The sequence below is a fragment of the Acinonyx jubatus genome, chromosome B4 (assembly GCF_027475565.1).
Source record: "Acinonyx jubatus isolate Ajub_Pintada_27869175 chromosome B4, VMU_Ajub_asm_v1.0, whole genome shotgun sequence".
Classification (NCBI taxonomy): Eukaryota; Metazoa; Chordata; class Mammalia; order Carnivora; family Felidae; genus Acinonyx; species Acinonyx jubatus.
Window position 1 is genome coordinate 16426393 of NC_069387.1, and position 27383 is coordinate 16453775.

Below are 27383 nucleotides of genomic sequence, written 5' to 3' on the forward strand. Positions count from 1 at the left end.
TTTAAACGTGTTACATATATTAACCTCGGTAATTTATTTATTTGATTCAAAATACATAATCATGTGGTCTGGCCAATTCTGCTTTCAGAACATTGCTACTAATCTTTTTCCTTCTAAATCTTTAGTTCCAGGAGAGATTTTAGAATGCTAGGCAACTAATAGGGATGCAATAGACATTTCTTCATTTATTATTTTTTAAAATTTTCTTACGTTTATTTTTGAGAGGGAGAGAGAGCACAAGCAGAGGCAGAGACAGAGGGAGACACAGAATCGGAAGCAGGCTGCAGGCTCCAGGCTCTGAACTGTCAGCACGGAGGAGCCCGACGGGGGGCTCCAAGTCACGAACTGTGAGATCGTGACCCAAGCCAAAGTCGGGTGCTTAACCGACTGAGCCACCCAGGTGCCCCTCATTTATTGTTTTGGAAGGAAAGGAAGAGGAAAGAAGGAAACGCCCAGGCAACTTAGGAGTGGGGTGACATATGCTAGATAAAGGAGTAATGATGGTCCGATTCGAGTATTTTGGAGGCCTCATATCTTTCTTTCCACTTCAGATATCAGGCTTGGCTTTCAGAATGAACAGTGAACAAATCCAAATTTGATTACTCCACTGCCCTTTTGCCAGGGACATATTGAATTAGCTTCAAATATTTGATTACTTGTTTCACATTACCTCATTGGTGGGACTCAGCTTGTGTTTCAAAAGACAGGATGTGAAAATCCTACCCACAGTCTGATTTAAATAAACAAAAAGCAACATGATACAAGGTCCGGCCCACGTCTCACCATGGAAAACCTCTGATAAGTTAGAAATGTAGAAATGAATAGGACTGCCAGCTACATAAGCCAAGATAAAATATTATTGATAATTCTGTAATAAGTACATTAGATTACCAGTGAAGGCTTGTCTTATCTCCCTCTGAATAATATTTAAGTTGCCTTAAACAATGTGTACCATTGTGTTCCTTGGGGCTTACATGCAAATACGTCTGTTTGCCTTGTGGTTTATTACATGTCCATGATCTGACATTTAGAAACCCATAATCAGAGAAAATAAAATAATAGACAACAAAAATAGGCCACACTGTTTCTTAGCAGAGTATAAACTGAGTAAAAAAATTTCCATTTGAGTATATGCCACTCATATCAAAGCTACATATAAGCACTTGGAAATCACAATTTATTTGCGTGCTGTGATGTTGCCAAATGTATTGCTTTGAATTATTTTATTTTCACAAAGAAGAGCTTTATTTCTGAAAATTGGCAGGAACAGCAACACAACCTGGTAGGATTATTAAATGTTGAGAGCTTCTAGGCCATGCCAGTAAGAACTCCCTGAATTCAATAATTTGATATTTATTCTGTTTTCATGACAGTTGCCTGAAATCTCCTCATTTTTAACAGAGAATAGAATGAATTAGTCAACCACAAGAAGGATACAAGTTAGTCTAACAGTGATAGCCATAGATAAAGCAGGATTTTTGCAAGTGAAATGCGCGAGACATCTTTGCACAGCAGTCCATAGTCCGTTTCCTGCCCAATAGTCTGGACTACATCTGCCGATTACTTGACTGAAGTTACTTATCTTACGGTGTGGGATGTGGAATGAGTGAGTCAAGCTGTATTCCCCAACCAAAATAGAAAACCATAGTATACTACGGTGCCCCCGTAGTCTAAGACCACATAACAGAAACCAGAAGATAACCTCTTTCTGTTTACTGAGGGTACAATTGTTAGAATATCGTGTTTGGTTCTAACAGCAGCAACACCTACTTCTTACTCTAGGCATGCAGTGGAGAGCCGCTGAGTAATTAGTGAAATTTTAGACCATGGAAATTGATTTGAATGGCCCTTCTTCTCAAAAGGTATGCCTACATGGCTTACCGTCAGAATAAGTATTATTCCCCCAGTATTTTTTGAATTTATTAGCTGTTCCATTTCATGACAGGGCTGTACTAATATGCAATTTTAGGTTTTTGAAAAAAAGAATTCTGTCCATTAGAAACTTGAACCCAATTATGATCCAAACTATTTCATTAATTATTTCATTGACTCTCTACTAATCAGATAATGTGTATTATGTAACACAATCCCATGAAAGCAGCTTCTCTTTATTTTGTTCAATGTCCAGCTGGTCGAGTACTGAAAGTTACTTTCCAGAAAGACAAGAACATTAGCTAATTGTTCCAAAGCTAATTTGGGGCCAGCCGAGTTGATAGTGGTTCTGTCATGGTCACAGAGCTGGAAAGTGAACCAGAGAACTTGGGACGGTCGTGAGCGCCAACCAGAAAGGGGAGCAAGGAGCAGAAAATGGCAAAAGTGTGCTCCAGCAGATAGGCGCCAGGAACAGTCTGACCCAGAGGAGATAGTTTTGGAAAACAGCCTCCATTTTAATGACATTCTGCAAGGAGGGTCTTAAATTATTTTAAAGTGCTTTGCAGAAGACGCACATGGAAAGGTCATTGGTGGGATTTGGGGAGGTTATAGCAACATTTTTATTTTTATTTTTCTTTGGGGTTAGCTGAACAAGGTGAGAGAATAGTGAATGCCAGGGTCTAATTTATCTCATGACTAGTCAGATCTGTTAGAAAAACAATGGCCACACAGCCAAATGTGTCCCTTACCAGATTGGCATCTCCAGTCCTGACTTATTTGGAACGCGGAAAGAAAGTGGGGCCGCTTAATTTGAGGCAGTCTAAGAATGTCAAGGGTTGTGCTCGCTTCGACAGCACACGTACTGAGAACGACAGGACGGAAGGGAAAGGTGGTCGTGTGTGAAGGGTTCCATGAAATATCTAGTGCCCTGTGAATGCTTTCTCACACCTTTGTTTGGTCCTTTAGGCAAAACCATTAGCTTGTTAGCAATCATGATACTGGTTGGGGACAGCCTGCATAATTTTGCAGATGGCCTCGTGATAGGAGCTGCCTTCTCATCATCATCTGAGTCGGGAGCCACCACAACACTCGCCATCTTGTGTCATGAAATTCCACATGAAATGGGTAAGTCACATAGTAGGGGCCCTGTTTCCTGCTTGTTGAGAACGCCGTAGTGTTATTTCTAGCTATGGCCTCGAGGTGTCTTTTTCCAGCGCACCATTGAAAGATGAATACTTTCTGTTCACAATCTATTTAAACGGTAAGAATAGCACAACTCAAAAAAAAAAAAAAAATGCTGTACCTTGGGAGAAAATTCAGCTAGACTCTTTATGATGTTTCCCAGGGTCATAAGTCACTCTTTTTGGATTCTGGAGAGTTCTATATGGGAGAAAGTCACTCAGAGAAACCTCGCCGTTAAAGGCCTTGGCAAAGGCTTTAAAATCTGCGTATTAAATGTGGGAAAAACATTACGAGGGGAACTTTACCCATTATGTCAGCAAACAGGCCAATGAGATAAAATAACATTTAAATTAAGGCCAAACCGTGGTTTCATCAACTTGATTTATATAAAATGTCTAAGGCCAAGCATAAAATTGAAATGACAGGCGTATGGTGGCAGAGGCACATGAGGCTCTTTTTCTGGATAATCTTAATAGCCCCGTAATTCAAGTTCTGCCTCCCAGGAAGCGAGAAGAGACAGAATAGAGGTTTCGGAAACGGGCCCAGAAAGAGCAGAGGCTGACCCCGGCACACATGTGCCCTAGAGAGGGGGCTCTTGCCTGTCTCGCTGCCCCCATTTCCGGGTCTACATTGTCCCCTTGGGCCACCGGGACCTCTGGTGTTCAGTGTCCACTGCCCATAATTCTGTCACCGGTCCTTCTTAGAGCGGTTTATCCAAGGCCCTTCCTGAATCCACTAAAATGTCCCTGGTCTGGGTGCCATATAGCATGGTCCTGCTTTTCACTGCTATTTTTTTAGTGGTGGTTTATTTTTGAGAGAGAGACAGGGTGCGAGTGAGGGAGGGGCAGAGAGAGAGGGAGACGCAGAATCTGAAGCAGGCTCGAGGTTCTGAGTTGTCAGCACAGAGGCAACAGGGGGCTCGAGCCTGTGAACCCGGGAGATCATGACCTGAGCTGAAGTCAGATGCTTAACCGACTGAGCCCCCCCAGGCGTCCCACTCACTATTATAATAAAACCACAGAGGAGTCAGACAGTCTGGGGCAGGCCAGCAACGACGGTTTAAGACCCGTTCATAGGACCAGTTATGCCGTGGAACTGAGAAACTGAGTCCCCAGACTATTCATTGAATTTTCAGCCTCTTCCCTATCTCTCAAACTAAGAACTAGAGGCTCTCAGATTAAAAGGTGATTCTTCTGGGGCGCCTGGGTGGCTCAGTCAGTTAAGCGTCCGACTTCGGCTCAGGTCATGATCTCACGGTCTGTGGGTTCGAGCCCCGCGTCGGGCTCTGTGCGGACAGCTCAGAGCCTGGAGCCTGTTTCGGATTCTGTGTCTCTCCATCTCTCGACCCCTCCCCTGCTCATGCTCTGTGTCTCTCAATAATAAATAAACGTTAAAAAAAATTTTTTTTTTAAAGGTGATTCTTCGTTGAGAGGAAAGGTGTGGAGAGAATAAGGTCATGTTTCTATAGTCATCAAGGCAGTAAAACATTTTCTAAAGGAAAAATTTGTTTTCCTAACCAACTTTGGCAATGATTTTTAAATCTCCTATTAAGCAGTTTTCTCTCCATAGCAGTTCTTACATAAGCAAATAAGAAAAGCCGACATAACGTGATTTAGCCTGGCAAGTTTCCAGGCAAAAAGGTTTAAAAACCCTGGAACAGCAAGTGCTTTATTCTGCATTTATCTAAGTTGAAAATGTCACAGGGCATTGGGAACTGAAGAATAAATATGTCACAGTTCTCTTGGTATATGCGATCTTCAGGAACAGAAAAGGAAGACAGCTCTGGAAATGTAACTTCCTAGTAGTGTAATGAGAAGGCTACTAATCCCAGAGAACTATAGGCAAGGGCTTTGTTAAACTGGTCAGTCAACTTTACTTGTAAAATCGGTCCCAGTTGCTGCAACTTGGAACAACCTAATAGCACATTCCTCTACCAGAGGCATCTTCAGTTAAATAATGATTATATTTTCTTGTGCCCTTAAATTTCAGGAGACTTTGCTGTGCTCTTAAGCTCTGGACTTCCCATTAAGATTGCCATCCTTATGAATTTTATAAGCGCGCTAACTGCCTTCATAGGACTATACGTTGGTCTCTCCGTATCAGCTGATCCGTGTGTGCAGAACTGGATCTTAACAGTTACTGCGGGGATGTTCTTATATTTATCCTTGGTGGAAATGGTAAGAATTGTGGCTTTTCTATTTTGTTTGTCTAAACTCTGAAAATGTAAAACAGAGACAAAGCCATAAAATGGAAGGATAGATGGGGAGAGGGGAAGAAGGATATGTTTAAAAATATAAAAGGCTAAGGAAATAGTCTGTGTAATCCAAGAAAGTAAATTGTAGGCAGAGGAAACATAATTTGAGATACAGAAAATATTGACATCCTTTTAGTGAATTTAAGTGGAATGAACGAAACCTTTAAAATTGCCAAAAAGTGATCATCAGTTCATCCTGCTCTAGCTTTGCATCTCTGTATGAGGCCTGTCCTTCTAGCTGATAAATGGAAAGTTCTGTGAAACAGCCGGCTATTTTGTTTATACATTGGAAAACAGTTCGTCCGAATTTGTCATTAATTAATGAGCTGTTTGGTTTAATTAACCAAGTATAGTTTGGGTTGTTTTGTTTTTTAGAGAGAGAGAGAGAGAGCTCACATGAGTGAGGGAGAGGGGAGACAGAGGGAGAGAATCTTAAGCAGGTTCCATGCCCAGCCTGAAGTCCAACTTGAGGCTCAATCCCATGACCCTGAGATCATGACCTGAACTGAAATCAAGAGTAGGTGCTCAACCACCTGAACCACCTAGGTGCCCAACCAGTGGTAATTTTTAAAAATAATGATTTAAGTTTTGATTGCTGAAGGGCTATCAGACTGGTGAAATGAGAAAGGTTATAGTGTTGAGTCTCTAACATTGCAACATACATTTCTTCGAGAGGGCCTTGCTAATGCTAACGGTGACTCACTCATCACTTTTCATCCTCAGAAATCTGATAAAGGAATTACAGCTGGAAATTTCACCCTGTTTTGCTTCTGGAAACTGCAAAATAAACCAGACTTTTTAAGGTCACCCTCTACTGGACTTTTTATGACTTAAATGTATTAAGGTGGATAATACTATCCCTTCTTGGGGCACCTGGGTGGCTCAGTCAGTTGAGCATCCAACTCTTGATCTCAGCTCAGGTCTTGATCTCAGGGTTGTGAGTTCAGGCCCCGCGTTGGGCTTTGCAACGAGTATGAAGCCTACTTAAAAACAAAACAAAACAAAACAAAAAAATGAAACTATCCTTTCTTATGTGTTGGAATAATGCAAATAAAAATGACATACATGAGTAAAAGAAATACTTAAGAGTGAAAACCAATACAAAGCCAATCCAAATGGAAGTAAAATTATGTGATGGCCTGTATCCTGGAGCAGAAAAGTAAAACGAACGATCTTGAAGAATTCGATAAGGGGACTCTTCAAGTGAACACAGCCATTTTAAACCCCAGTCTAAATACATTTGACTTTTTGGTTGTTTTTCTTAATTCTTATGAGATTCAGAGAGATGAGGTCAACACCAAAGGGTATTTCCGTGTTTAGAAACGTTCTTACATGTAATTTATGATACTCAGGGAATTTCCTAATCTTGATGATGAAGACAGACTTGTGGGGCAAGTTCAACCCACCTCTTCCGAACCCCAATCCTCAAGCCGTGGTCAGTATGACAGAATCTCATGATCCTTCCAGTTCAAGAAGTCTGGGTTGCTAGCCTTGAGTGATGACTTCAAAAGCACACTGTCACACATCATTGAATGTTATGAGCTACTTTTTGTGTAAAATGCCTGTATATCAGTCCTGAAATTCACTCTTGGATCTCCTGATGGTCAGTTTTCTGCTTCTAACTTCCTTTCCCTTTATGACTGAGTTGGGGCCAGTTGCTGTATTATTTAGTTATTCCGGTTTGCTTTTTTTTTTTCACGTCTGTACCTCTCTTCAACTCTGATGGATATGTATCTAGTTAATCTATCTATCTAGTTAATGCTTTCTCTTTGTTCGTGAGTCTGATCTCCCAAAATGGACCTGAGGACATTATCAAGAACCATTTGTCCCGTAGAACCCTAAGCTGGGTACATCATTTCCCCTTAGGGTTTCTCCTCCTGGTCTTGCAAGGTTAGGCGATTGCTTGTAAGAAATGTGGCAGATATCGTATGAGATTCCAACTAGAATGAATCTTGACCTTGTTGCAAATTACTATCGGCCAAGGGAAAACCGGCATCCTGGCAAAAAGACAGCAAAGAAAATACTCTGGAGTTTCCTGGGGCGACTTGCTATAATCCAGGTCGCCTGCTCTCACGGCCTTTTGAGTAACTTCTAAACAAATAGGACTCTTTCACATAGCAGCAACTTTAACTGTTTCTGTGAGCTGGGGCTGTGCCAGAGAAAATAGTCTTTTGTCATTTAAAGGGAAGAAAACAAGTTTTCAAGACTGTGTAAAACAGGAAAGAAAAAAAACCGACAGTAAGTAAAGGGTAAGGGTGGTGGGGGGGAAGGGGGCAGGAATCCTTCCATACACTGGTTATTTACTAAACGCTGGAAATTTACCAGGCACCTTCTCAGTTGGGCTAATGTGGAAAGATTAGCTACATTTTTGCCTTGCTTGTTTGTTTCAAAGAAATTGGGCGTGTTCTTTCAAATCCCAGAAGAAAAAGAACTAGGGGCAAAAATGGGGCCATTAGCAATGAAGTCAGCAAAGCAGAAATTCTTCACTAGGGAAATCTGCCAGCCTAAATTCTCCAAAGTGGGGTTGCCTCATCCAAGCACACTAACTCTTGGTGGCATTGAATGGTTTCTAAAGAAATTTAAGAATGAATGCGGGCCTGGGCGGCCAGAGGAAATTCATGCTCCTTTAAAAAGATCAGTGTGCTAGGCTGAGTTTGCCCCAAGCAGAGACTAAAGACGCATGCGTGTGTGATGGCAGTTCACCTCCTGGGAGGTGAAGCCAGGAGAGGAATGAAGGGCAGGTGGAGTGAAGCAGAAAATGACAAAAAGTCAATACACTGATGTGTTTTTGTTAACGTGACCACCACTATGGGGACCCACCACCACGGACCTTCTGTGGGGACTCCTGTCCCCGTTGTTCAAAGCTAGACCCACAAATATACCCCCCCCCCACCACACACCCCTTTCAGGCTATGCATGCTTGAGCACCTGGGAAGTTCCCGCGATGGTCTCAGGCCAAAACACTAGAGAAGCCCAGGGCAGGAGAAAGAGAAATGCAGTGTGGACTAAAGCAAAGCTTCTCTGCAAAACTTGCTAACACCTCCTTGGAAATGGTCTCTGCAGCAGTGGCTGAGCACCAGAGATGAGAGAATATGAGAAGTCCCTTCAGGGTTGGAGGCCAGCCAAAAACTCCATAGAGACTTAATACAAGAGAGTGGAATAAGCTTCAAACCCTATTGGTCTTTTTTTTTTTTTTAATGTTTTTGTATTTATTTTGAGAGACAGAACGTGAATGGGGCAGGGGAGGGGGTGTGGTTTGGGAGGCAGGGAGAGAGAGGGAGAGAGAGACTCCCAGGCAGGCTCTGCGCTGTCAGCACACAGCCCCACGTGGGGCTCAATCTCATGAACCATGAGATCATGACCTGAGCCAAAATCAAGAGTTTGTTGCTAAACCGGCTGAACCACCCAGACACCCGCCCATTGGTCTTGTGGCAGTTATTTGATATTCAACCCTCTCTGTCTTCTAGCACCCAACCTTGATTCTCCTCACCTTCAGGCAGCGCTTGGGCTGATCCAGATTTCTTTCCTGGTAGGGCAGCCCAGATCTTCACTGACGGATCTACTTTATCCTAGTTGGGTCATGCTTCCTGTGGTTGCCTGTTCACCATCGTCATCAGGCGTGGAAGCATCAAGAGATGCTTCAGGAAACTCCTAGTTTCTGGCTATGTGCCTGGGTTCCTCCATTGTGTAGCCATAACGCTAGTACAAATTCTACCAATGGAAGAGCCAGCGGTGATGGTCTACCGTTGCCTCCTGATTTTCTCTCTGCTATCTCTAAGATTTCCTTCCTTCTATTCACTTTGCATTAATTTTCTGTTTATTTTCTTCCTTTGTGAGATGGGATGATGTATCGTTGATTTTAAATCTTTTCTTCTCTTAGATTAGAAGATCTAAGCATTTAAAGCTAAGCATTTTCCTCTAAGCACTGCTTTGCTGGATCCCATATATTTTCATATGTGGTGTTTTCAATACTGATCACCTTGAAATGTCTTTCAATTTCTCACATAACTTTTTTCTTATTTGGCACATGTTATATAGAAGTATGGTGCCTGATTTCTCAGTATCTGTAACTTGTAAAAGTAGCTTTTGGTTACTGATTTTAACTTAATCCTTCATTGTCAGATATACTCTATATTATTTTAGTTCTTTGAAATATTTTGAGTTTTGTTGCATGGCCCAGTGGTCTATCCTGGTAAATGCCCTCACATGCATTTGGAAAGTATACAAGTATGGCAGCTGTTGGGTATTAGAGTTCTGTGAATGTCGGTTAAGTCAGGCTGGTTGATGGTTTTATTCATGTTTTCAAATTCATACTGATTTGTTTTTCTCTACTTGTGTTAATTATGAGGGAGTGGCATTAAAAATATAGACTTAGGTATGTGGGTTTGCCTATTTCTTTCTTGGTTTTGTCAGTTTGGCTTTATGCATTTGAAGCTCTGTTATTACATGCATGTGTATTTAGGTTTGTCCTGTCTTCCTGATGGAATTGATATTTTTATCAGGCTGAAAGTTCCCTCTCTTTACCTCTGATAAAACTTTGTCTTGCAGCCTCCTTTGTCTGATGTTAATAAAGTCACATCTGCTTTTCTGCTTACTGTTTGCACAGGATATTTCCTTTCATCCTTTTGTCTTCTCCTGGCTATAGAAAGTAAGTGGTGGGGTCTTGACAGAGTATTTGCAGTGTCATATAACAGAAATGTCTGATGTAGTCAGCAATCCGTGGGATTAATAGGTTAGTGTCCATTTATCTTATTTATTCACTTTATCCAAATTGTATTTATAACCAGATCGACTGATTTGTGTTATTGTTGTTGTTGTTTGTTTTGTTTTTTGTTTTGGATTTTTGGGGTTTTTTTTTGGTACTTCCATGTTTGCTACAAAGATTTCACGAGATTTGTCCTCTATACATATAATGCCCTCCTCCCTAAGATATACTTGTCCTATTCTAGGGTACCTGTGAATATGTTATCTTACATGTCAAAAGAGACTTTGCAGATGTGATTAAGGTTTAGGACTTTGAGACAGGGAGATTATCCTGGATGATCTGGGTGGTCACATTTTAATCACATGAGTCCTTAAAAGTAGGAAACCTTCCCCAAGCTATAGTCAGAGAGAGCAGTGATGGCGGAAGGAGGGTCAGAAAGATTTGGAGCTGCCGGGTGTGGAGTTGGAGGAGGGGGGCCAGGAGCCAAGGAACAAGGAATACCAGTTGCCTCTGGAAGTTGGAAAAGACAAGGTAACAGATTCTCCCCTGGATCCTCCAGAAGGAACCAGCACCTTGATTTTAGCCCCATGAGACCTGTGCCAGATTTCTGACCCATACAACTGTAAGATAATAAACTTGTATCATTTTAAATCACTGGATTAGTGGTAATTTGTTAACAGCAGCCAGAGAAAACTAATATATCCCTGTGCCACTAACCTTGGTTGAGATGTTCTTGAGAACAGAGGCAGCAACGTAGGACTCTCTTATTCTGCTTGGGAACTGAGAGTTCCTTCTAAGAAAATTCTCAGAACTAAAAGGTCTAGAGGATTTCTCATATTCACCTTCTCTAAAGTTTACAGATTTTCTCAAATAGAAGGAAAAGACAAGCCCAGAAGTATTCTTTTTTTTTTTTTTTTTTTTTTTAGCCGTTTGGATAAGAGAGACTTTCTTTTAATAAATAGGACTTATTATTTAAATCATAAATTAACCCATTTTAGAGAACATAAGGCACCATGGCAAGGAAAGGTTTATTCTGGATATGAAACCGGTTTCAGACCTTGAAGCATTTTTTTTCCCTAAAGTTTTAGATCCTGCAAAACTGTTTCCATAACAACAAGCCCATGGAAACCCCAAGGGGCTATCACCACAGATGTAACGAGAGATGTCCCTGGAATTGGCAGAACTGGACAACTGCCCAGGAACCGATACGTTCATAGCATCCAAGCTGTAGCTCCTAGAGGTAGGTAGTAGAGAAGGGAGCCCTGAATTCACCAGTTCATGCCCAAACAAAATGAAACCAAACTCAGGTGCCCCCTCCGTGCGCATCAAGACCAACCAGTCGAGTGTAGACCTTATCTCTAGCCCTCTCGGCTACAAATCTCCCTAACTACACAGTTCTCTGGCTCTCTTTCCCTCCCCTCTGCACTTTTTGCTTGTTTGTTTGAGCAGCTGCTCTTTTTTTTTCTTTTCTTTTCTTTTTTCTTTCTCTTTATTTTTCTTGAGAGAGAGAGAGAGAGAGAGAGAGAGAGAGAGAGAGAGTATCTTAAGCAGGCTACACACTCAGCACAGAGCCTGATGGGGCTCCATCCCACGGCCCTGGGATCATGACCGGAGGCGAATTCAAGAGTCAGATGCTTGACTGACTGAGGCACCCAGGCGCCCTGAGGGGATGCTCTTTTCAAATTTCTCTTCCTGTTCAAGATTATTACTCATGTTCCTTCAATCTTGATTTCACTTACGTAACCATGGGGGAGGAAACACCAAGACTGAAGAGCAGTCACTTAGAGCACTTTGCGTATCTACCCACTTCTGTGAATGTCTCCTTGAAGCAATATGGCTGCCAGATTTTGCCTGGAACATTTTCAAATTTCCAGATGTGAAAGGTAGGGCAAAGACTCCTTTGAACTTAAGATCCTCTACTTTAAAAAAGAAAAATTTTTTAAATAGGCTCCATGCCCAGTGTGGGCCTCAAACTCACCATCCCCAAATTAAGAGTTGCGTGCTCTACCGACTGAGCCAGTCAGCTATCCCAAGATCCTCTGCTTTTAAAATATACCAAGGGGCGCCAGGGTGGCTCAATCCATTAAGCGTGGGACACTTGGTTTGCATTCAGGTCGCGACCTCATGGTTTCATGGGTTTGAACCCCATATTGGGCCCCTGTGTTCGGAGCACAGAACCTGCTTAGGATTCGCTCTCTCCCTCTCTCCGCCCCTCCCCCATTCACACTGTCTCTGTCTGTCTCAAAATAAATAAATAACCTTTAAATATATGTGTATATATATATACATACATACATACATACATATGTATATGATATATACATATGTATATGATATACATATGTATATATATATGTGTATATGTATGTATGTATGTGTATACACACGCACACACACACACACACACACACACACACATATGCATACATACATACATGTGCGGCACCTGGGTGGCTCAGTCGGTTAGGCATCCGACTTCAGCTCAGATCATGATCTCACAAATCACGAGTTCGGGCCCTGCATTGGGCTCTGTGCTGACAGTTCAGAGCCTGGAGCCTGCTTCAGATTCTGTGTCTCCCTCTCTCTCTGCCCTTCCCCTGCTCACACTCTGTTTCTCTCTCTCTCAAAAAAATAGATAAACATTAAAAAAAATTTTTTTAAACTACACACACACACACACACACATACACACACACATATATATACATATATATAATATGTACCCAAACACACAAAAATAAAATCTATGTATTAAACCCAGTCAATAAACAGGATTATAGATCATCAGACGATGAGCATCCATTGGCTTCTCTACATTTATTTTAGCTCAGTAGATTTAACAGCTTCATAATAGTTTTCACAAAGGGTGAAAAGAACATAAGTTGACTGACAAAACGGCCACCTTTCTAGCGAGGCTTCTCTTCTTTCCTTAATCACATGACTACAAAATTAAACCAAAACGAACCTACACTTTTAGGATACCGATCCTATTTCCTCTTCATTATTCTTTATCCTCCAATTTATTGATTTTGATGGGGTCTTGCTTTCTCAGAGAAATCTAGTTATGCCCAATGCACTTCAGTCAGTAATCGATAATCACCAAGTTGGTTCTGATAAAAGAGTCCTTGCTCCCTCCAAGAAAACTATTAAGCTATCGTTTCTTTGAAGGTTGAGAAGACCTACGTGTCATGCCCTTTAAACAAAATCCATCCATAGAAAGGGGATATTTTGTTTGAAAGACATATAAAATAACGTTGATATACATACTAGCTTTCAACAAATATTGCACTTGAAATCAGTGAATGCAACTGACATTTAAAATACTCTTTCTCTGGGGGGGAGAAAAATGACAAGCATTTAAAAACCATGTCAGGCAGCAAAATTAATATAATTTAACATTCACAATTATTTCTTCCCCAAAACAAGAAGTATGAATCATTCTTGCCAACAATTTTGAAAGACGTTTATTCTCTTCCTTTATACATCAGTCAAACTCTGCACTTAGGTGTTTTCTACCGAGAAAATGATTAATAAACCCAATTTTGATAAATGCTGAGCTCTGCAATTTTTAAAATGTGACTACCAGAAATGTTGGCCTTTTTCTGCTCCTTGTATTTTTTTTCCTTCTAGCTAGTCTCTCAAACCATGCACCTGTGCACACCCACATCTTCCAAAGTAATCCACTTCTTAGGAAAATACTAAAGATGGCTAATGACTCTCTTTCCTGGGCTATATAATTAAGAATTTGTCTAACTGAATCATCCCCCTAAGGAATAAATGAAGAAGTGAATTGTTAGAGACAAGTTAGAAGCAGGTAACATCTTTGTCTCTCTGAATCATGTGTGACAACGATGAGGTCTTGCTCTACAGCTCAATTTTCAAGAGGAAATTTTCATTTGTTTTCCAATGCAAACTGCTTCATAAATTCCCTTGGGAAGATTAGATTGGGAAATTAGAAGCCTATAATACCTGTATTTAAATATTTAAGTAAAATATCTAATGCTGAATTAAAAAAAATAATAATAACCTTCAGATAGACCTCCTCTCTGGTACCTTCACTTTGGTGATCCCAGATACATGGAGGACTGTGGTCCTTACTTTCTTGCTTGCAGAGGAAAATTACAACTACTGTATTAAGTTGTTTTGCGAACAGAGCTACTAATTTAAAAAGACCTACATTCAAAGCAGAATTTGTGTCCGTGGGAACAAATCTCCCAATTTTAAGGTATCGTTGAGTCAACACAGTAATCTGTGTTGAGGATGTTACTGTTCATAATCAAATATGGGGCTAAAATAGAATGTTCTTCTCTTATTTTTGTCCTATAGAACTTGTGAATTTTATTTCAAGACAATATTCTGGCCATTGCTCTTACCCCCTGGAATTTTTTTTAAATTCCAGTACAATTAGCATACAGTGTTATATTAGTTTCAGGTGTACAATATGGTGATTCAGCAGTTCTGTACATCACCCAGTATTCATCACAACAAGTGCACTTAATCCCCACCACCTATTTCCCCCATCCCCTCACCCACCTCCCCCCGGGTAACCATCATTCGCTCTCTCTGTTTAAGAGTCTGTTTTTTTGGTTGTCTCTTTTTTGTGTTCATTTGTTTTGTTTCTTAAATGCCACATGTGAGTAAAATCCTGTGGTATTGGTCTCTGATTTATTTCTATCAGCATATACTCTCTAGGATCCATCCATGTTATTGCAAATGGCAAGATTTCATTATTTTTTGTGGCTGAGCGATATTCCATTGATATCCAGTGATATTCTACCTCTTCTTTACCCATTCATCTATCAATGGATGAGTTGCTTCCATAATTTGGCTATTGTTTATAGTGCTACAATAAACACAGGGGTGTTCTTTGGATAAATACCCAGTAGTGGGATATTGGATCATATGGTAATTCTATTTTTAGTTTTTTGAGGAACTTCCATACTGTTTTCCATAGTGACTGTACCAGTTTGCATTCCCACCAACAGTGCATGAAGGTTCCTTTTTCTTCCCATCACCAACACTTGTTGTTTCTTGCATTTTTGATTTTGGCCATTCTGACAGGTGTGAGGTGATACCTCACTGTGGTTTTGATTTGCATTTCCCTGATGACAGTGATGTTGAGGATCTTTTCCTGTGTCTCTTGGCCATCTTGATGTCTTCTTTAGAAAAATCTCTGTTCATGTCTTCTGCCCAGAAAATAAAACATACTTCTAGCCTCCTCCTTTATATTGCTGTCAAAGAAATGACTAAGAAAATGAATTCAAAAAAACAAAAGAGAAAACATAATGGACAGAAGGATAGATTAGGTTGAAACCACACACCAACTTTTATTGAATCAAGTCTTAGAAGACTGTTAAAGGCACGAATTGATATGAGATTTTTCTGCAAATACTCCGGAGAAAATTTTCATTCTCCAGAACATTGTAGAAGGAGAACTCCAGCAAACCCTCCTGAGATTTTGTAGTTGAGAAAACCTCATTCTGTGGATAGGCAATCTTCCCCAACCAGTTATAGCCAGGAAACAGCCAGGTTGCTTTAAGGAAAAGAAACTTAGACTTCCCTCCATCATGTTATAGCTGACAATCACAAAGAAATTCAAAGTAAGCCACACTTCAGACTCTAAAAAAAGGACTCTAATAAGGGCACTAATCCCAAATGGCTTTGTTCCCATGACCTCATCTAAGGCACCAGTTCCTAATACCATCACACTGGGGCATAGGGTTTCAACATACAAATTTTGAGGGAAAGAAAACATTCAATCCATAACATCTATGCTCCAGGACTTTGAGGTCTAAACATAATACATGTTTCTCACTGCAAAGTGATGATAATGAATCCTTACCAGGCAGTGAATGACCCTCTTCCTATCACCTACGTTCTTGGATGTAATTAAATGCTGCTTATTGTGTTATTATAATAAGCTAGAGTTAATCAAAACAGAGCTTGGAGTATGTGTGTGTTGTTTGTGCATGTGTGGTGTTTATTATGGTAAAAGATACAAAACAAGAAATTTACTCTTTTAACCATTTGAGGTGTAGAGCTTAATGACATTAAGTATATTCACGTTCTGGTGCATCCATCACCACTATCCATTTATAGAACTTTTCTCATCTTCCCAAACTGAAGGTCCATACTCATGAAGCACTAACTCCCCACTGTCCTGACCCCTAGTTTCTGGCAATCACCTTTTTACCTTCTGTCTCTCTGAATTTGACTACCCTAGGTACCTTATATAAGTGGAATCACACAGTATTTGTCTTTTTGTGACTGTTTGATTTTACTTAGCATAAGGTCCTCGAGGTTGATCCGTGTCAGCATGTGTCAGAATTTCCTTCCTTTTTAATGCTGGATAACATTCTATTTGTGTCTGTACAACACTTTGCTTATTCAGTTATCCATCAGTAGACATTGAGTGGCTTTCACCTTTTGGCTATTATTGTGAATAATGCTGCTGTGAACATAGGTATACAAATATATCTTGAAGTCCCTGCTTTCAATTCTTTTATGTGTATATCCCAAAATAGAGTTGCGGAATCATAGAGTGTCTATTTTCAATTACTTGTTTTCCATAGTGGCTGCATCATTTTACCCACCCTCTTTCTCTGCATCATCACCAACACTTGTTATAGCCTGTCATTTTGAAAATAACAATCCTAATGGATGTGAAGTGGTATCTCATTGTTGTTTTTGTTTGTATTTCCTGAATGTTCAGTGATGTTCTTTACCATCTTTTCATGTGCTTATTGAGCATTGGTATATTTTCTTTGGAGAGATGCATATTAAAGTCCTTGGATCATTCTGTTTAGATTTTTGTGTGAGTGTGAGTTATAGGAGTTCTTTATATATTCTGTATATCAATCCCTTATCAGATAAATGACTTACAGATGTTTCCTCCCATTCCGTGGATTGCCTTTTCACTCTGTTTGTAATGTCCTTTGATGCATAAAAGTTTTACATGTTGGTAGACCCAAATTTAATCTGTTGTTTTCTTTTGTTTTCTTGCCTGAGCTTTTAAAGACATACCCAAGAAATCATTGCCAAATCCACTCTCATGAAGATTTCTCACTATGTTTTCTCCTAAATGTTTTACAGTTTTAAGTCTTACATTTAGGTCTTTTATCAGTTTGGAGTTCATTTGGTATAGGGTATAAGGTTAGAGTCCAACTTCATTCTTTTGCATGTGGATACACAATTTTCCCAATACCTTATGTTGAAAGGACTGTTCTGAAAGAATAGATTTGGCACTCTTGTCAAAATTGCCTATGTATGCAAGAATTTATTTCTGGTTTCTGTATTGTATTCCATTGGTCTATAGTGTGTCTTTATGCCAGGACCAGACTCTTGATTATTGTAGCTTTGTAGTTAATTTTGACATCAGAAAGTGTGAGACCTCCAACTTTGTTCTTATTCAGGATTGTTTTGACTCTTCAGGGTCTCTTGAGATTTTATATATGTTTTAAGATAGATTTTTCTATTTCTATTAAAAAATCATAAAGATTTTGATAGGAATTGCATTAAATCTGTAGATCACTTTACCTGGTATTGATATCTAACCAATATTAAGTCTTCCAATCCATGAACATAGGACATCTTTCCCTTTATTTGTGTCTTCTTGGTGAAGTTTATTACAAAGTATTTTATTATTTTTGATGATATATTGCAGGTGGAATTGTTTTATTTAAAAAAGTTTTTTTTATGTTTACTTATTTTTGAGAGCATGAGAGACAGAACCCAAGCAGGAGAGGGGCAGAGAGAGGGAGACATAGAATCCAAAGTAGGCTCCAGGCTCTGAGCTGTCAGCACGGAGCCCGACGCAGGGCTTGAACCCAAGGACCATGAGATCATGACCTGAGCTGAAGTCAGAAACGTAACTGACTGAGCCACCCAGGCGCTCCTGGAATTGTTTTCTTAATATCCTTCCTTTTCAGAGTGTTCATTATTTGGGTACAGAAACACAGCAGATTTTTATGTTGATTTTGTATCATACAATTGCTAAATTTTAAATATATTTTAACATCTCAAAAGTAAAAAAGATATTGGTACTGGGTAACAAATTTTTATTTATCAGGACATGTTTTGTAAGCAGTATTTTTTAAAAATGTAATGCTTTAGTGAATACAATTGTTTAGGTTAAAGACATTTACAAGTCAAAAGGATTCCATCATTAATCACATGAGGTCATTTCTCTTCTTTTGTTTTTTTAACTCACTCAAAACAGAAATCTGACTCAATTTTATCCACTTTTTTCCTCTTGTTCTTTAATTTTAAGTTATACGAATAGATAAACATGCATTCATGAGAACAAGTAAATAAAAGAAATCTCTGTATTTCCTTAAAGTTAGAAGGGATGATGTTTTCTTAAATTCTTAATGAACAATGTATGACAAATTTGATCCTTGTGTGATCTTTCATTTACTAGACCAACTTCCCTGGTAGATTTATGTAGTCTGTGACAGTGAGTGTAAGATACAGTCTTGTTTACTTATTAAGACTAACATAGGTTGTTTACAATTCAGTTCATCTAAAGTTAATTGAATGTGTGAAAAAATCACTGCTGTGAAGACCCAGCCTATGTGTGCCTTCATATTGTCACCAGTCCAGAAGAAAACCAAAAAGGTCATGTGATTGTTTCTGTGGTTGAATACTTACTAAAACAAGTATATTGTTCACTCAACAGATGAGAGAAGAAAGACAAAACTTAGTCCACCTATGTATTGGGTTTATAAAGACCAACAGTGTTTCTAATTTATCAATTTTTTAGCAAGTTGTGATCTCATGGATGACTTCTTCAGAAAATTTTCTTGGAGACAGCTCATGGATAAAGGATCATATAGACTGCGTGTTAGGTTTTACAAACACTGGCCGAACTTTCGGGTGTCATTAAGAACCATAGTAAACTGAGGGTACAGGGGAAGATGGCAGCGTAGGAGGACACTGGGCTCATCTTGTCCTGCTGATCGCTTAGGTTCCACCCACATTGGCCTAAATAACCCAGAAAACCACTGGAAGACTAGCAGAATGGACTCTCTGGAGCCAAGTGTAGACAAGAGACCCATGGAAGAGGGGAGGAAGGGCAGAGAGGCGGTGTGCACTCCACAGACTAGTGGGAGGGAGCCGGGGTGGTGGAGGGGCAGCCTGCCCGGCAAGGCAGAGCCCCCCGAGGTCTGGCTTGCAAAAGCAGAGGGGCCAGACTGCGTGAGTTCTGACAGCCAGCAGGACTTAACATCTGGAATTTTAAAAGTCAACATCTCTGCTCTCGGAGAGCGGGGAGGGCGAGAGGACGCCAGAAGGGAGAGTCATTGAGCCCTGGAAGGACAGAGCTCGGCAGGGGAACAAAGGCACTGGCAAGCGCCATCTCCCTCTCCCACCCCCCAGCCAAAATTCCAAAGGGAACCAGTTCCCATCACCAAACTTGCTTGCACCGTGCAAACGCCCAACGCTGTGCTTCTGTGGATCCATCCCTCTGAGGGGTCTGCCTCCCTCCTGGTGCTTCAGAGCAAAAAAGCTACCTAAGCCTGCCCCTCCTGACCCTGTGCACCTTGCAGATTGACCCCATCTAATACGCCCTTGGCCAGATCCCATCAACGCAGCACCACAAGCCTGGCAGTGTGCAAGCAGCCCAGACAGGGGCCATACCACTCCACAGTGAGTCCTGCCCCTGGGAGAGGAGAAGATAAGGTACACACCAGTCAGACTGTGGGCCCAGTGATATCTGGGGGCAGATATCGGGTCTGACTGCAACCCTGCTCACCAACACAAGTTTCTCTGGATAGCACAGAGGAAGTGCCCTGCAGTTTGAAGTTACCACAGGCACTACCCAAAATGACAAAACAGAAGAATTCTCCTCAAAGAAACTCCAGGGAGTAGCGACAGCTAACGAATTGATCAAAACCAATTTAAGCAATATAATTGAATAAGAATTTAGAATAATAGTCATAAAATTAATGGCTGGGCTTGAAAAAAGCATAGTGGACAGCAGAGAATCTATTGCTACAGAGATCAAGGAACTAAAAATTAGTCATGATGATTAAAAAATGCTATTAATGAGGTGCAAAATAAAATGGAGGCAGCCATAGCACAGATTGAAGAGGCAGAGGAGAAAATGCGTGAATTAGAAGATAAAATTATGGAAAAAGAGGAAGCTGAGAAAAAGAGAGATAAAAAATTCCAGGAGTATGAGGGGAGAATTAGAGAACTAAGTGATGCAATCAAACAGAACATTATTGGTATCATAGGAATTCCAGAAGAAGAGAGAGAGAAAGGGGCTGACAGTGTACTTGAACAAATCATAGCTGAGAACTTCCTTGATCTGGGGAAGGAAACAGGCATTGAAATCCAAGAGGCATAGAGAACTCCTTTCAGACGGAACTTGAATCCATCTTCTGCAAGAAGTATCATAGTGAAACTGGCAGAATACAAGGATAAAGAGAGAATTCTGAAAGCAGCTAGGGATAAATGGGCCCTAACATACAAAGGTAGACATATAAGGGTAGTAGCAGACCTATCTACTGAAACTTGGCAGGCCAGAAAGGAATGGCAGGAAATCTTCAATGTGATCAACAGAAAAAATATGCAGCCAAGAATCCTTATACTGCAAGCCTGTCATTCAGAATAGAAGGAGAGATAAAGGTTTTCCCAAACAAACAAAAACTGAAGGAATTCATCACCACTAAACCAGCCCTACAAGAGATCCTAAGGGGGACTCTGTGAGTAAAATGTTGCAAGGACCACAAAGTACCAGAGACATCACTACAAGCATGAAACCTACAGATATCACAATGACTCTAAACCCATATCTCTCAATAATAGCACTGAATGTAAATGGACTAAATGCTCCAACCAAAAGACATAGGGTATCAGAATGGGTAGAAAAAAAAATACCCATCTATTTGCTGTCTACAAGAGATGCATTTTAGACCTGAGGACACCTTCAGATTGAAAGTGAGGGGATGGAGAACTATCTATCATGCTACTGGAAGTCAAAAGAAAGTTGGAGTAGCCATACTTATATCAGACCAACTAGACTTTAAATTAAAGGCTATAACAAGAGATGAAGAAGGGCATTATATAACAATTACAGGGTCTTTCCATCAGGAAGAGCTAACAATATAAATGTCTATGCACTGAATATAGGAGCCCCAAATATATAAAACAATTAATAAGCATAAACATAAGCAACCTTATTGATAAGAATGTGGTAATTGCGGGGTACTTTAACACCCCACCTACAACAATGGATAGATCATCTAGATACAGGATCAATAAAGAAACAAGGGCCCTGAATGATACATTAAATCAGATGGACTTGACAGATATATTTAGAACTCTGCATCCCAAAGCAACAGAATATACTTTCTTCTCGAGTGCACATGGAACATTCTCCAAGATAGATCACATACTGGGTCACAAAACAGCCCTTCATAAGTATAAAAGAATTGAGATCATACCATGCACACTTTCAGACCACAATGCTATGAAACTTGAAATCAACCACAGGAAAAAGTCTGGAAGATCTCCAAAAGCATGGAGATTAAAGAACACCCTACTAAAGAATGAATGGGTCAGCCAGGCAATTAGAGAAGAAACTTAAAAATATATGGAAACAAATGAAGATGAAAATACAACAATCCAAACACTTTGGGATGCAGTGAAGGCAGTCCTCAGAGGAAAATACATTGCAATCCATGCCTATCTCAAGAAACAAGAAAAATCCCAACTACAAAATCTAACAGCACACCCAAAGGAAATAGAAGCAGAACAGCAAAGACACCCCAAACCCAGCAGAAGAAGAGAAATAATAAAAATCAGAGCAGAAATAAACAACATAGAATCTAAAAAAACAGTAGAGCAGATCAATGAAACCAAGAATTGGCTTTTTGAAAAAATAAACAAAACTGATAAACCTCTAGCCAGGCGTCTCAAAAAGAAAAGGGAGATGACCCAAATAGATAAAATAATGAATGAATATTTAATTATTACAACCAATCCCTCAGAGATACAAGCACTTATGAGGGAATACTATGAAAAATTATATGCCAACAAACTGGACAACCTGGGAGAAATGGACAAATTCCTAAGCACCCACACACTTCCAAAATTCAAACAGGAAGAAATAGAAAATTCGAACAGACCCATAACCAGCGAAGAAATTGAACCAGTTATCAAAAATCTCCCAACAAATAAGAGTCCAGCATCAGATGGCTTCCCTGGGGAATTCTACCAAACATTTAAACCAGAGATAACACCTATCCTTCTTAAGATGTTCCAAAAAATAGAAAGGGAAGGAAAACTTCCAGACTTATTCTATGAAGCCAGCATTACTTTGATTTCCAAACCAGACAGAGATCCAGCAAAAAAAGAGAACTATAGGCTAATATCCCTGATGAATATGGATGCAAAAATTTTCAACAAGATACTAGCAAATCCAACTCAACAGCATATAAAAAGAATTATTCACCATGATCAAGTGGGATTCATTCCTGGGACGCAGGGCTGGTTCAACATTCACAAATCAATCAATGTGATACATCAGATTAATAAAAGAAAAGATAAGTACCATATGATCCTGTCAATTGATGCAGAAAAAGCATTTGACAAAATTCAACATCCTTTCTTAATAAAAACCCTCGAGAAAGTTGGGATAGAAGGAACATACTTAAACATCACAAAAGCCATTTATGAAAAGCCCACAGCTAATATCACCCTCAATGGGGAAAAACTGAGAGCTTTCCCCCTGAGATCAGGAACACGACAGGGATGTCCACTCTCACCGCTGTTGTTTAACATAGTGTTGGAAGTTCTAGCAATCAGACAACAAAAGGAAATCAAAGGCATCAAAATTGGCAAAGATGAAGTCAAGCTTTCACTTTTGGCAGATGACATGATACTATACAAGAAAAACCCAATAGACTCCACCAATACTCTGGTAGAAATGATACATGAATTCAGCAAAGTCGCAGGGTACAAAATCAATGTACAGAAATCAGTTGCATTCTTATACACTAATAATGAAGCAACAGAAAGACTAAAATAAAGAAACTGATCCCATTCACAATTGCACCAAGAATCATAAAATACCTAGGAATAAACCTAACCAAAGATGTAAAAGATCTGTATGCTGAAAACTATAGAAAGCTTATGAAGGAAATTGAAGAAGATATAAAGAAATGGAAAAACATTCCATGCTTATGGGTTGGAAGAATAAATATTGTCAAAATGTCAATACTACCCAAAGCTATCTACACACTCAGTGCAATCCCAATCAATATTTCATGAGCATTCTTCTCAAAGCTAGAACAAGCAATCCTAAAATTTGTATGAAACCACAAAAGACCCCGAATAGCCAAAGTAATTTTGAGGAAGAAGACCAAAGCAGGAGGCATCACAATCCCAGACTTTAGCCTACAAAACTGTAATCATCAAGACAGCATGGTATTGGCACAAAAACAGACACATAGGCCAATGGAATAGAATAGAGACTCCAGACTTGGACCCACAAAAGTATGCCCAACTAATCTTTGACAAAGCAGGAAAGAACATCCAATGGAAAAAAGACAGTCTCTTTAACAAATGGTGCTGGGAGAACTGGACAGCAACATGCAGAAGAATGAAACTAGACCACTTTCTTACACCATTCACAAAAATAAACTCAAAATGGATGAAAGATCTGAATGTGAGACAGGAAACCATCAAAACCCTAGAGGAAAAAGCAGGAAAAAACCTCTCTGACCTCAGCTGCAGCAATTTCTTACTTGATACATCTCCAAAGGCAAGGGAATTAAAAGCAAAAATGAACTATTGGGACCTCATCAAGGTAAAAAGCTTCTGCACTCCAAAGGAAACGATCAACAAAACTAAAAGGCAACCGACAGAATGGGAAAAGATATTTGCAAATGACATATCAGACAAAGGGCTAGTATCCAAAAATCTTTAAAGAACTCACCAAACTCCATACCCAAAAAAACACATAATCCAGTGAAGAAATGGGCAGAAGACATGAATAGACACTTCTCTAAAGAAGACATCCGGATGGCCAACAGGCACATGAAAAGATGCTCAACGTCGCTCCTCATCAGGGAAACACAAATCAAAACCACACTCAGATACCACCTCACGCCAGTCAGAGTGGCTAAAATGAACCAATCAGGAGACTATAGATGCTGGCGAGGATATGGAGAAATGGGAACCCTCTTGTACTGTTGGTGGGAATGCAGACTGGTGCAGCTGCTCTGGGAAACAGTGTGGAGGTTCCTCAAAAAATTAAAAATAGATCTACCCTCTGACCTAGCAATAGCACTGCTATTAATTTACCCAAGGGATACAGGAGTACTGATGCATAGGGGCACTTGTACCCCAATGTTTACAGCAGCACTTTCAACAATGGCCAAATTATGGAAAGAGCCTAAATGTCCATCAATTGATAAATGGATAAAGAAGTTGTGGCTTATATATACAATGGAATACTACTTGGCAATGAGAAAGAATGAAATCTGGCCTGTTGTAGCCACGTGGATGGAACTGGAGAGTGTTAATGCTAAGTGAAATAAGTCAGGCAGAGAAAGACAGATACCATATGTTTTCACTCTTATGTGGATCCTGAGAAACTTAACAGAAGACTGTGGGGGAGGGAAAGGAAAAATAAAGTTGGAGAAGGAGAGAGCCAAAGCATAAGAGACTCTTAAAAACTGAGAATAAACTGAGGGTTGATGGGGGTGGGAGGGAGGGGCGGGTGGGTGATGGGCATTGAGGAGGACACCTGTTGGGATGAGCACTGGGTGTTGTATGGAAACCAATTTGACAATACATTTCATATTAAAAAAAAAAAAAGAACCATAGTAAACTATCTACTTACCTATATATTTAATTTAAAAAATTCTCCAAAGTGACCAATGTCTCTTTTTAATCATTTTCTAGATAACATGTTATCAATGAGTAATTATCAAATGACCCTTCAAAAGATCAAAAGAAAAAATTAACTGAATGCTTTATTAACATTGTTGTAAATACCCAGATGAGTGAATATTCTAAAGTCCATTTTTTTCATGCATTTGATAATATGCAGATGTTATACAGGTATAAGATTGTGGAAAATACTAGGGGAAAAAAAGATCCTTCTGAGTATAAACAGAAGACTTTGAAATGGCACTCTCTAGTTTGACCTAAGCCACTAAACAGTCCAGTAACTTAAAATATACTTTAGCCTTTCCTTCTTCTCCTTTTTTCTCCTATTTTTAGAGCAATAGGAATGTGTGGGCAGAAGAAATACAGAATGATCCATAACCATTATAATTCTTCTCCCAGTGGGCCTATACTTCCCGCAAAGTGTTTCTTTAATTTATCTAGTGACTTTTTTTTTTTATGTGTGGCTGTCTTATCAAGCAGTTGAAATATGGTTAGTGTAACTGGGAAATGGATTTTTTTTTTAGTTAAAAAACTTTATTTTTGAGAGCAGTTTGAGGTTCATGACAAAACTGAGTAGAAAGTCCAGAGAATTTCCAAATAACATCTGTCTTCCACGTGCATGCTTTTCCCCACTCTCAACATCCTGCACCACAGAGGTACATTTGTTATAATTAAGAAACTCTGTTGACACATTATTATTGCCCAAAGTCCAGAGTTCACATTTATTGCATATGTGGTGTTGTATGCTCTATGGGTCTTGACAAATGACACATACCCACCCTTGTAATGTGTAGAATAGTTCCCCTGCCCTAAAAATCCTCTGTGTCCTGCCTCTTCCCTTTCCATTAGCCCCTAGAAACCACGAATATTTTTTAATCTCTGTAGTTTTGCCTTTTCCAGAATGCAGTGTAGTTGGAATCATTCAGTATGTACCTTTTGAAACTGGCCTCTTTCCCTTAGGGATACGGTTTTAAGGTCTCTCCCAGTCTTTTCGTGGCTCGATAGCTCATTTCTTTTTGGCACCATGTCATATCTGGATATACCACAGTGCATTTATCCTTTTGCCCACTGCAGAACATCTTGGTCACTTCAGGTTTGGGCAGTTACAAACAAAGCTGCTATAAATATCCATGTGCGGGGTTTTGAGTGAACATAAATTTTCTATATATTTGGGGAAATATCAAGGAATGTAATCCCCGGATCATATGATAAGAGTATGTCTAGTTCCAGGAAAGATTTCCAAATGTCTTCCAAAGTGATTATACCATTTTGCATTCCCACCAGCATTAAATGAGAGTCCCTCTTGCTCAAGGTCCTTGTCAGAATTCAGTGTCATCGATGTTTGGATTTTGGCCATGGTCATAGTTGTGTAGTGATATCTCGTTGCTGTTTTCGTTTGACATTTCCTAGTGAAATATGATGTTAAACACCTCTGAATATGCTTGCTTGCCATCTGTGTACCTTCTTTGGGGGAGGTGTCTGTCCAGGTCTTTTAACCATTATTTGAAACTGGGTTGTTTCCTATTTATGCATTTCAAGAGTTCTTTTAATGTTTTGGATGGCAGTCTCTTATCAGATGTGTCTTCTGCCAAAAAATTTTCCAAATCTCTGGCTTGTCTTTTCATTTTCTTGATATGTCTTTTGCAAAGAAGAAAATTTAATTTTAATGAAATTCAGCTTATCAATGATTTCTTTCATGAATCATGTCTCTGGTATTCTATCTAAAAAAGGCATCACTGTACCCAAGATCATGTAGGTTTTCTCCTCTGTTATCTTCTAGGAGTTTCACACTTTTGTGTTTTCCCTTTAGAGCTATGATTCATTTTGACTTAATTTTCGTGGAGGATGTAAGGTCTGTGTATAGATTCGTTGCAGGTTTTTTTTTAAAAAAGACTATCTTTGTTCCATTTTATTACTTTTGCTCCTTTGTCAAAGACTGGTTGGCTATATTTATATAGGTCTATTTCTGGCTTCTTTGTTCTGTTCCTTTAATCTGTCTTTCTGTCCTTTCACCAGTTCCATACTGTTGTGATTACTGCAATTTTATATTAAGTCTTGAAGACTGACAGTGTCAGCTCTCCAACTTCGTTCTTCTTCAATTATATGGTGGCCTTTCTCGGTCTCTTGCCTCTTCATATAAATCCTGGAATCAGTTTGTCAACAGCCATGAGAGAACTTATTGAGATTTTGGATGGGACTGTGTTGAATCTATAGAAGAACTGACATCTCGACAATATTGATTTTTCCTATCCATGGACATGGACTATCTCTATACTTCTTTATTTTTTCCTTGATATCTTTTTTTGGAACTTTACACTTTTTCTCACACAGATTGTGTACATAATTTTTAGATTTATCCCTAAGTATTTCATTTTTTGATGCTAACATAAATGCTAATATGTTTTTAATTCAAATTCCAGTTGTTCATTCCTCATATGTAAAAAATTAGTCAACTTTTGTATATTACTG

The 27383-nt window shown here is 39.5% G+C and overlaps 1 protein-coding gene across 2 annotated transcripts in view; it reads left to right on the forward strand.

The window, feature by feature from the left end:
- SLC39A12 (solute carrier family 39 member 12) overlaps positions 1-27383 on the forward strand; it is an 85687-nt gene that overhangs the window by 47496 nt on the left and 10808 nt on the right. For both annotated transcript variants that reach the window (XM_015077847.3, XM_015077848.3), the window contains 2 exons: positions 2839-2997; positions 5044-5231. In XM_015077847.3, coding sequence (XP_014933333.1) covers positions 2839-2997; positions 5044-5231 — 347 coding nt within the window. The remainder of the gene's footprint in view (positions 1-2838; positions 2998-5043; positions 5232-27383) is intronic.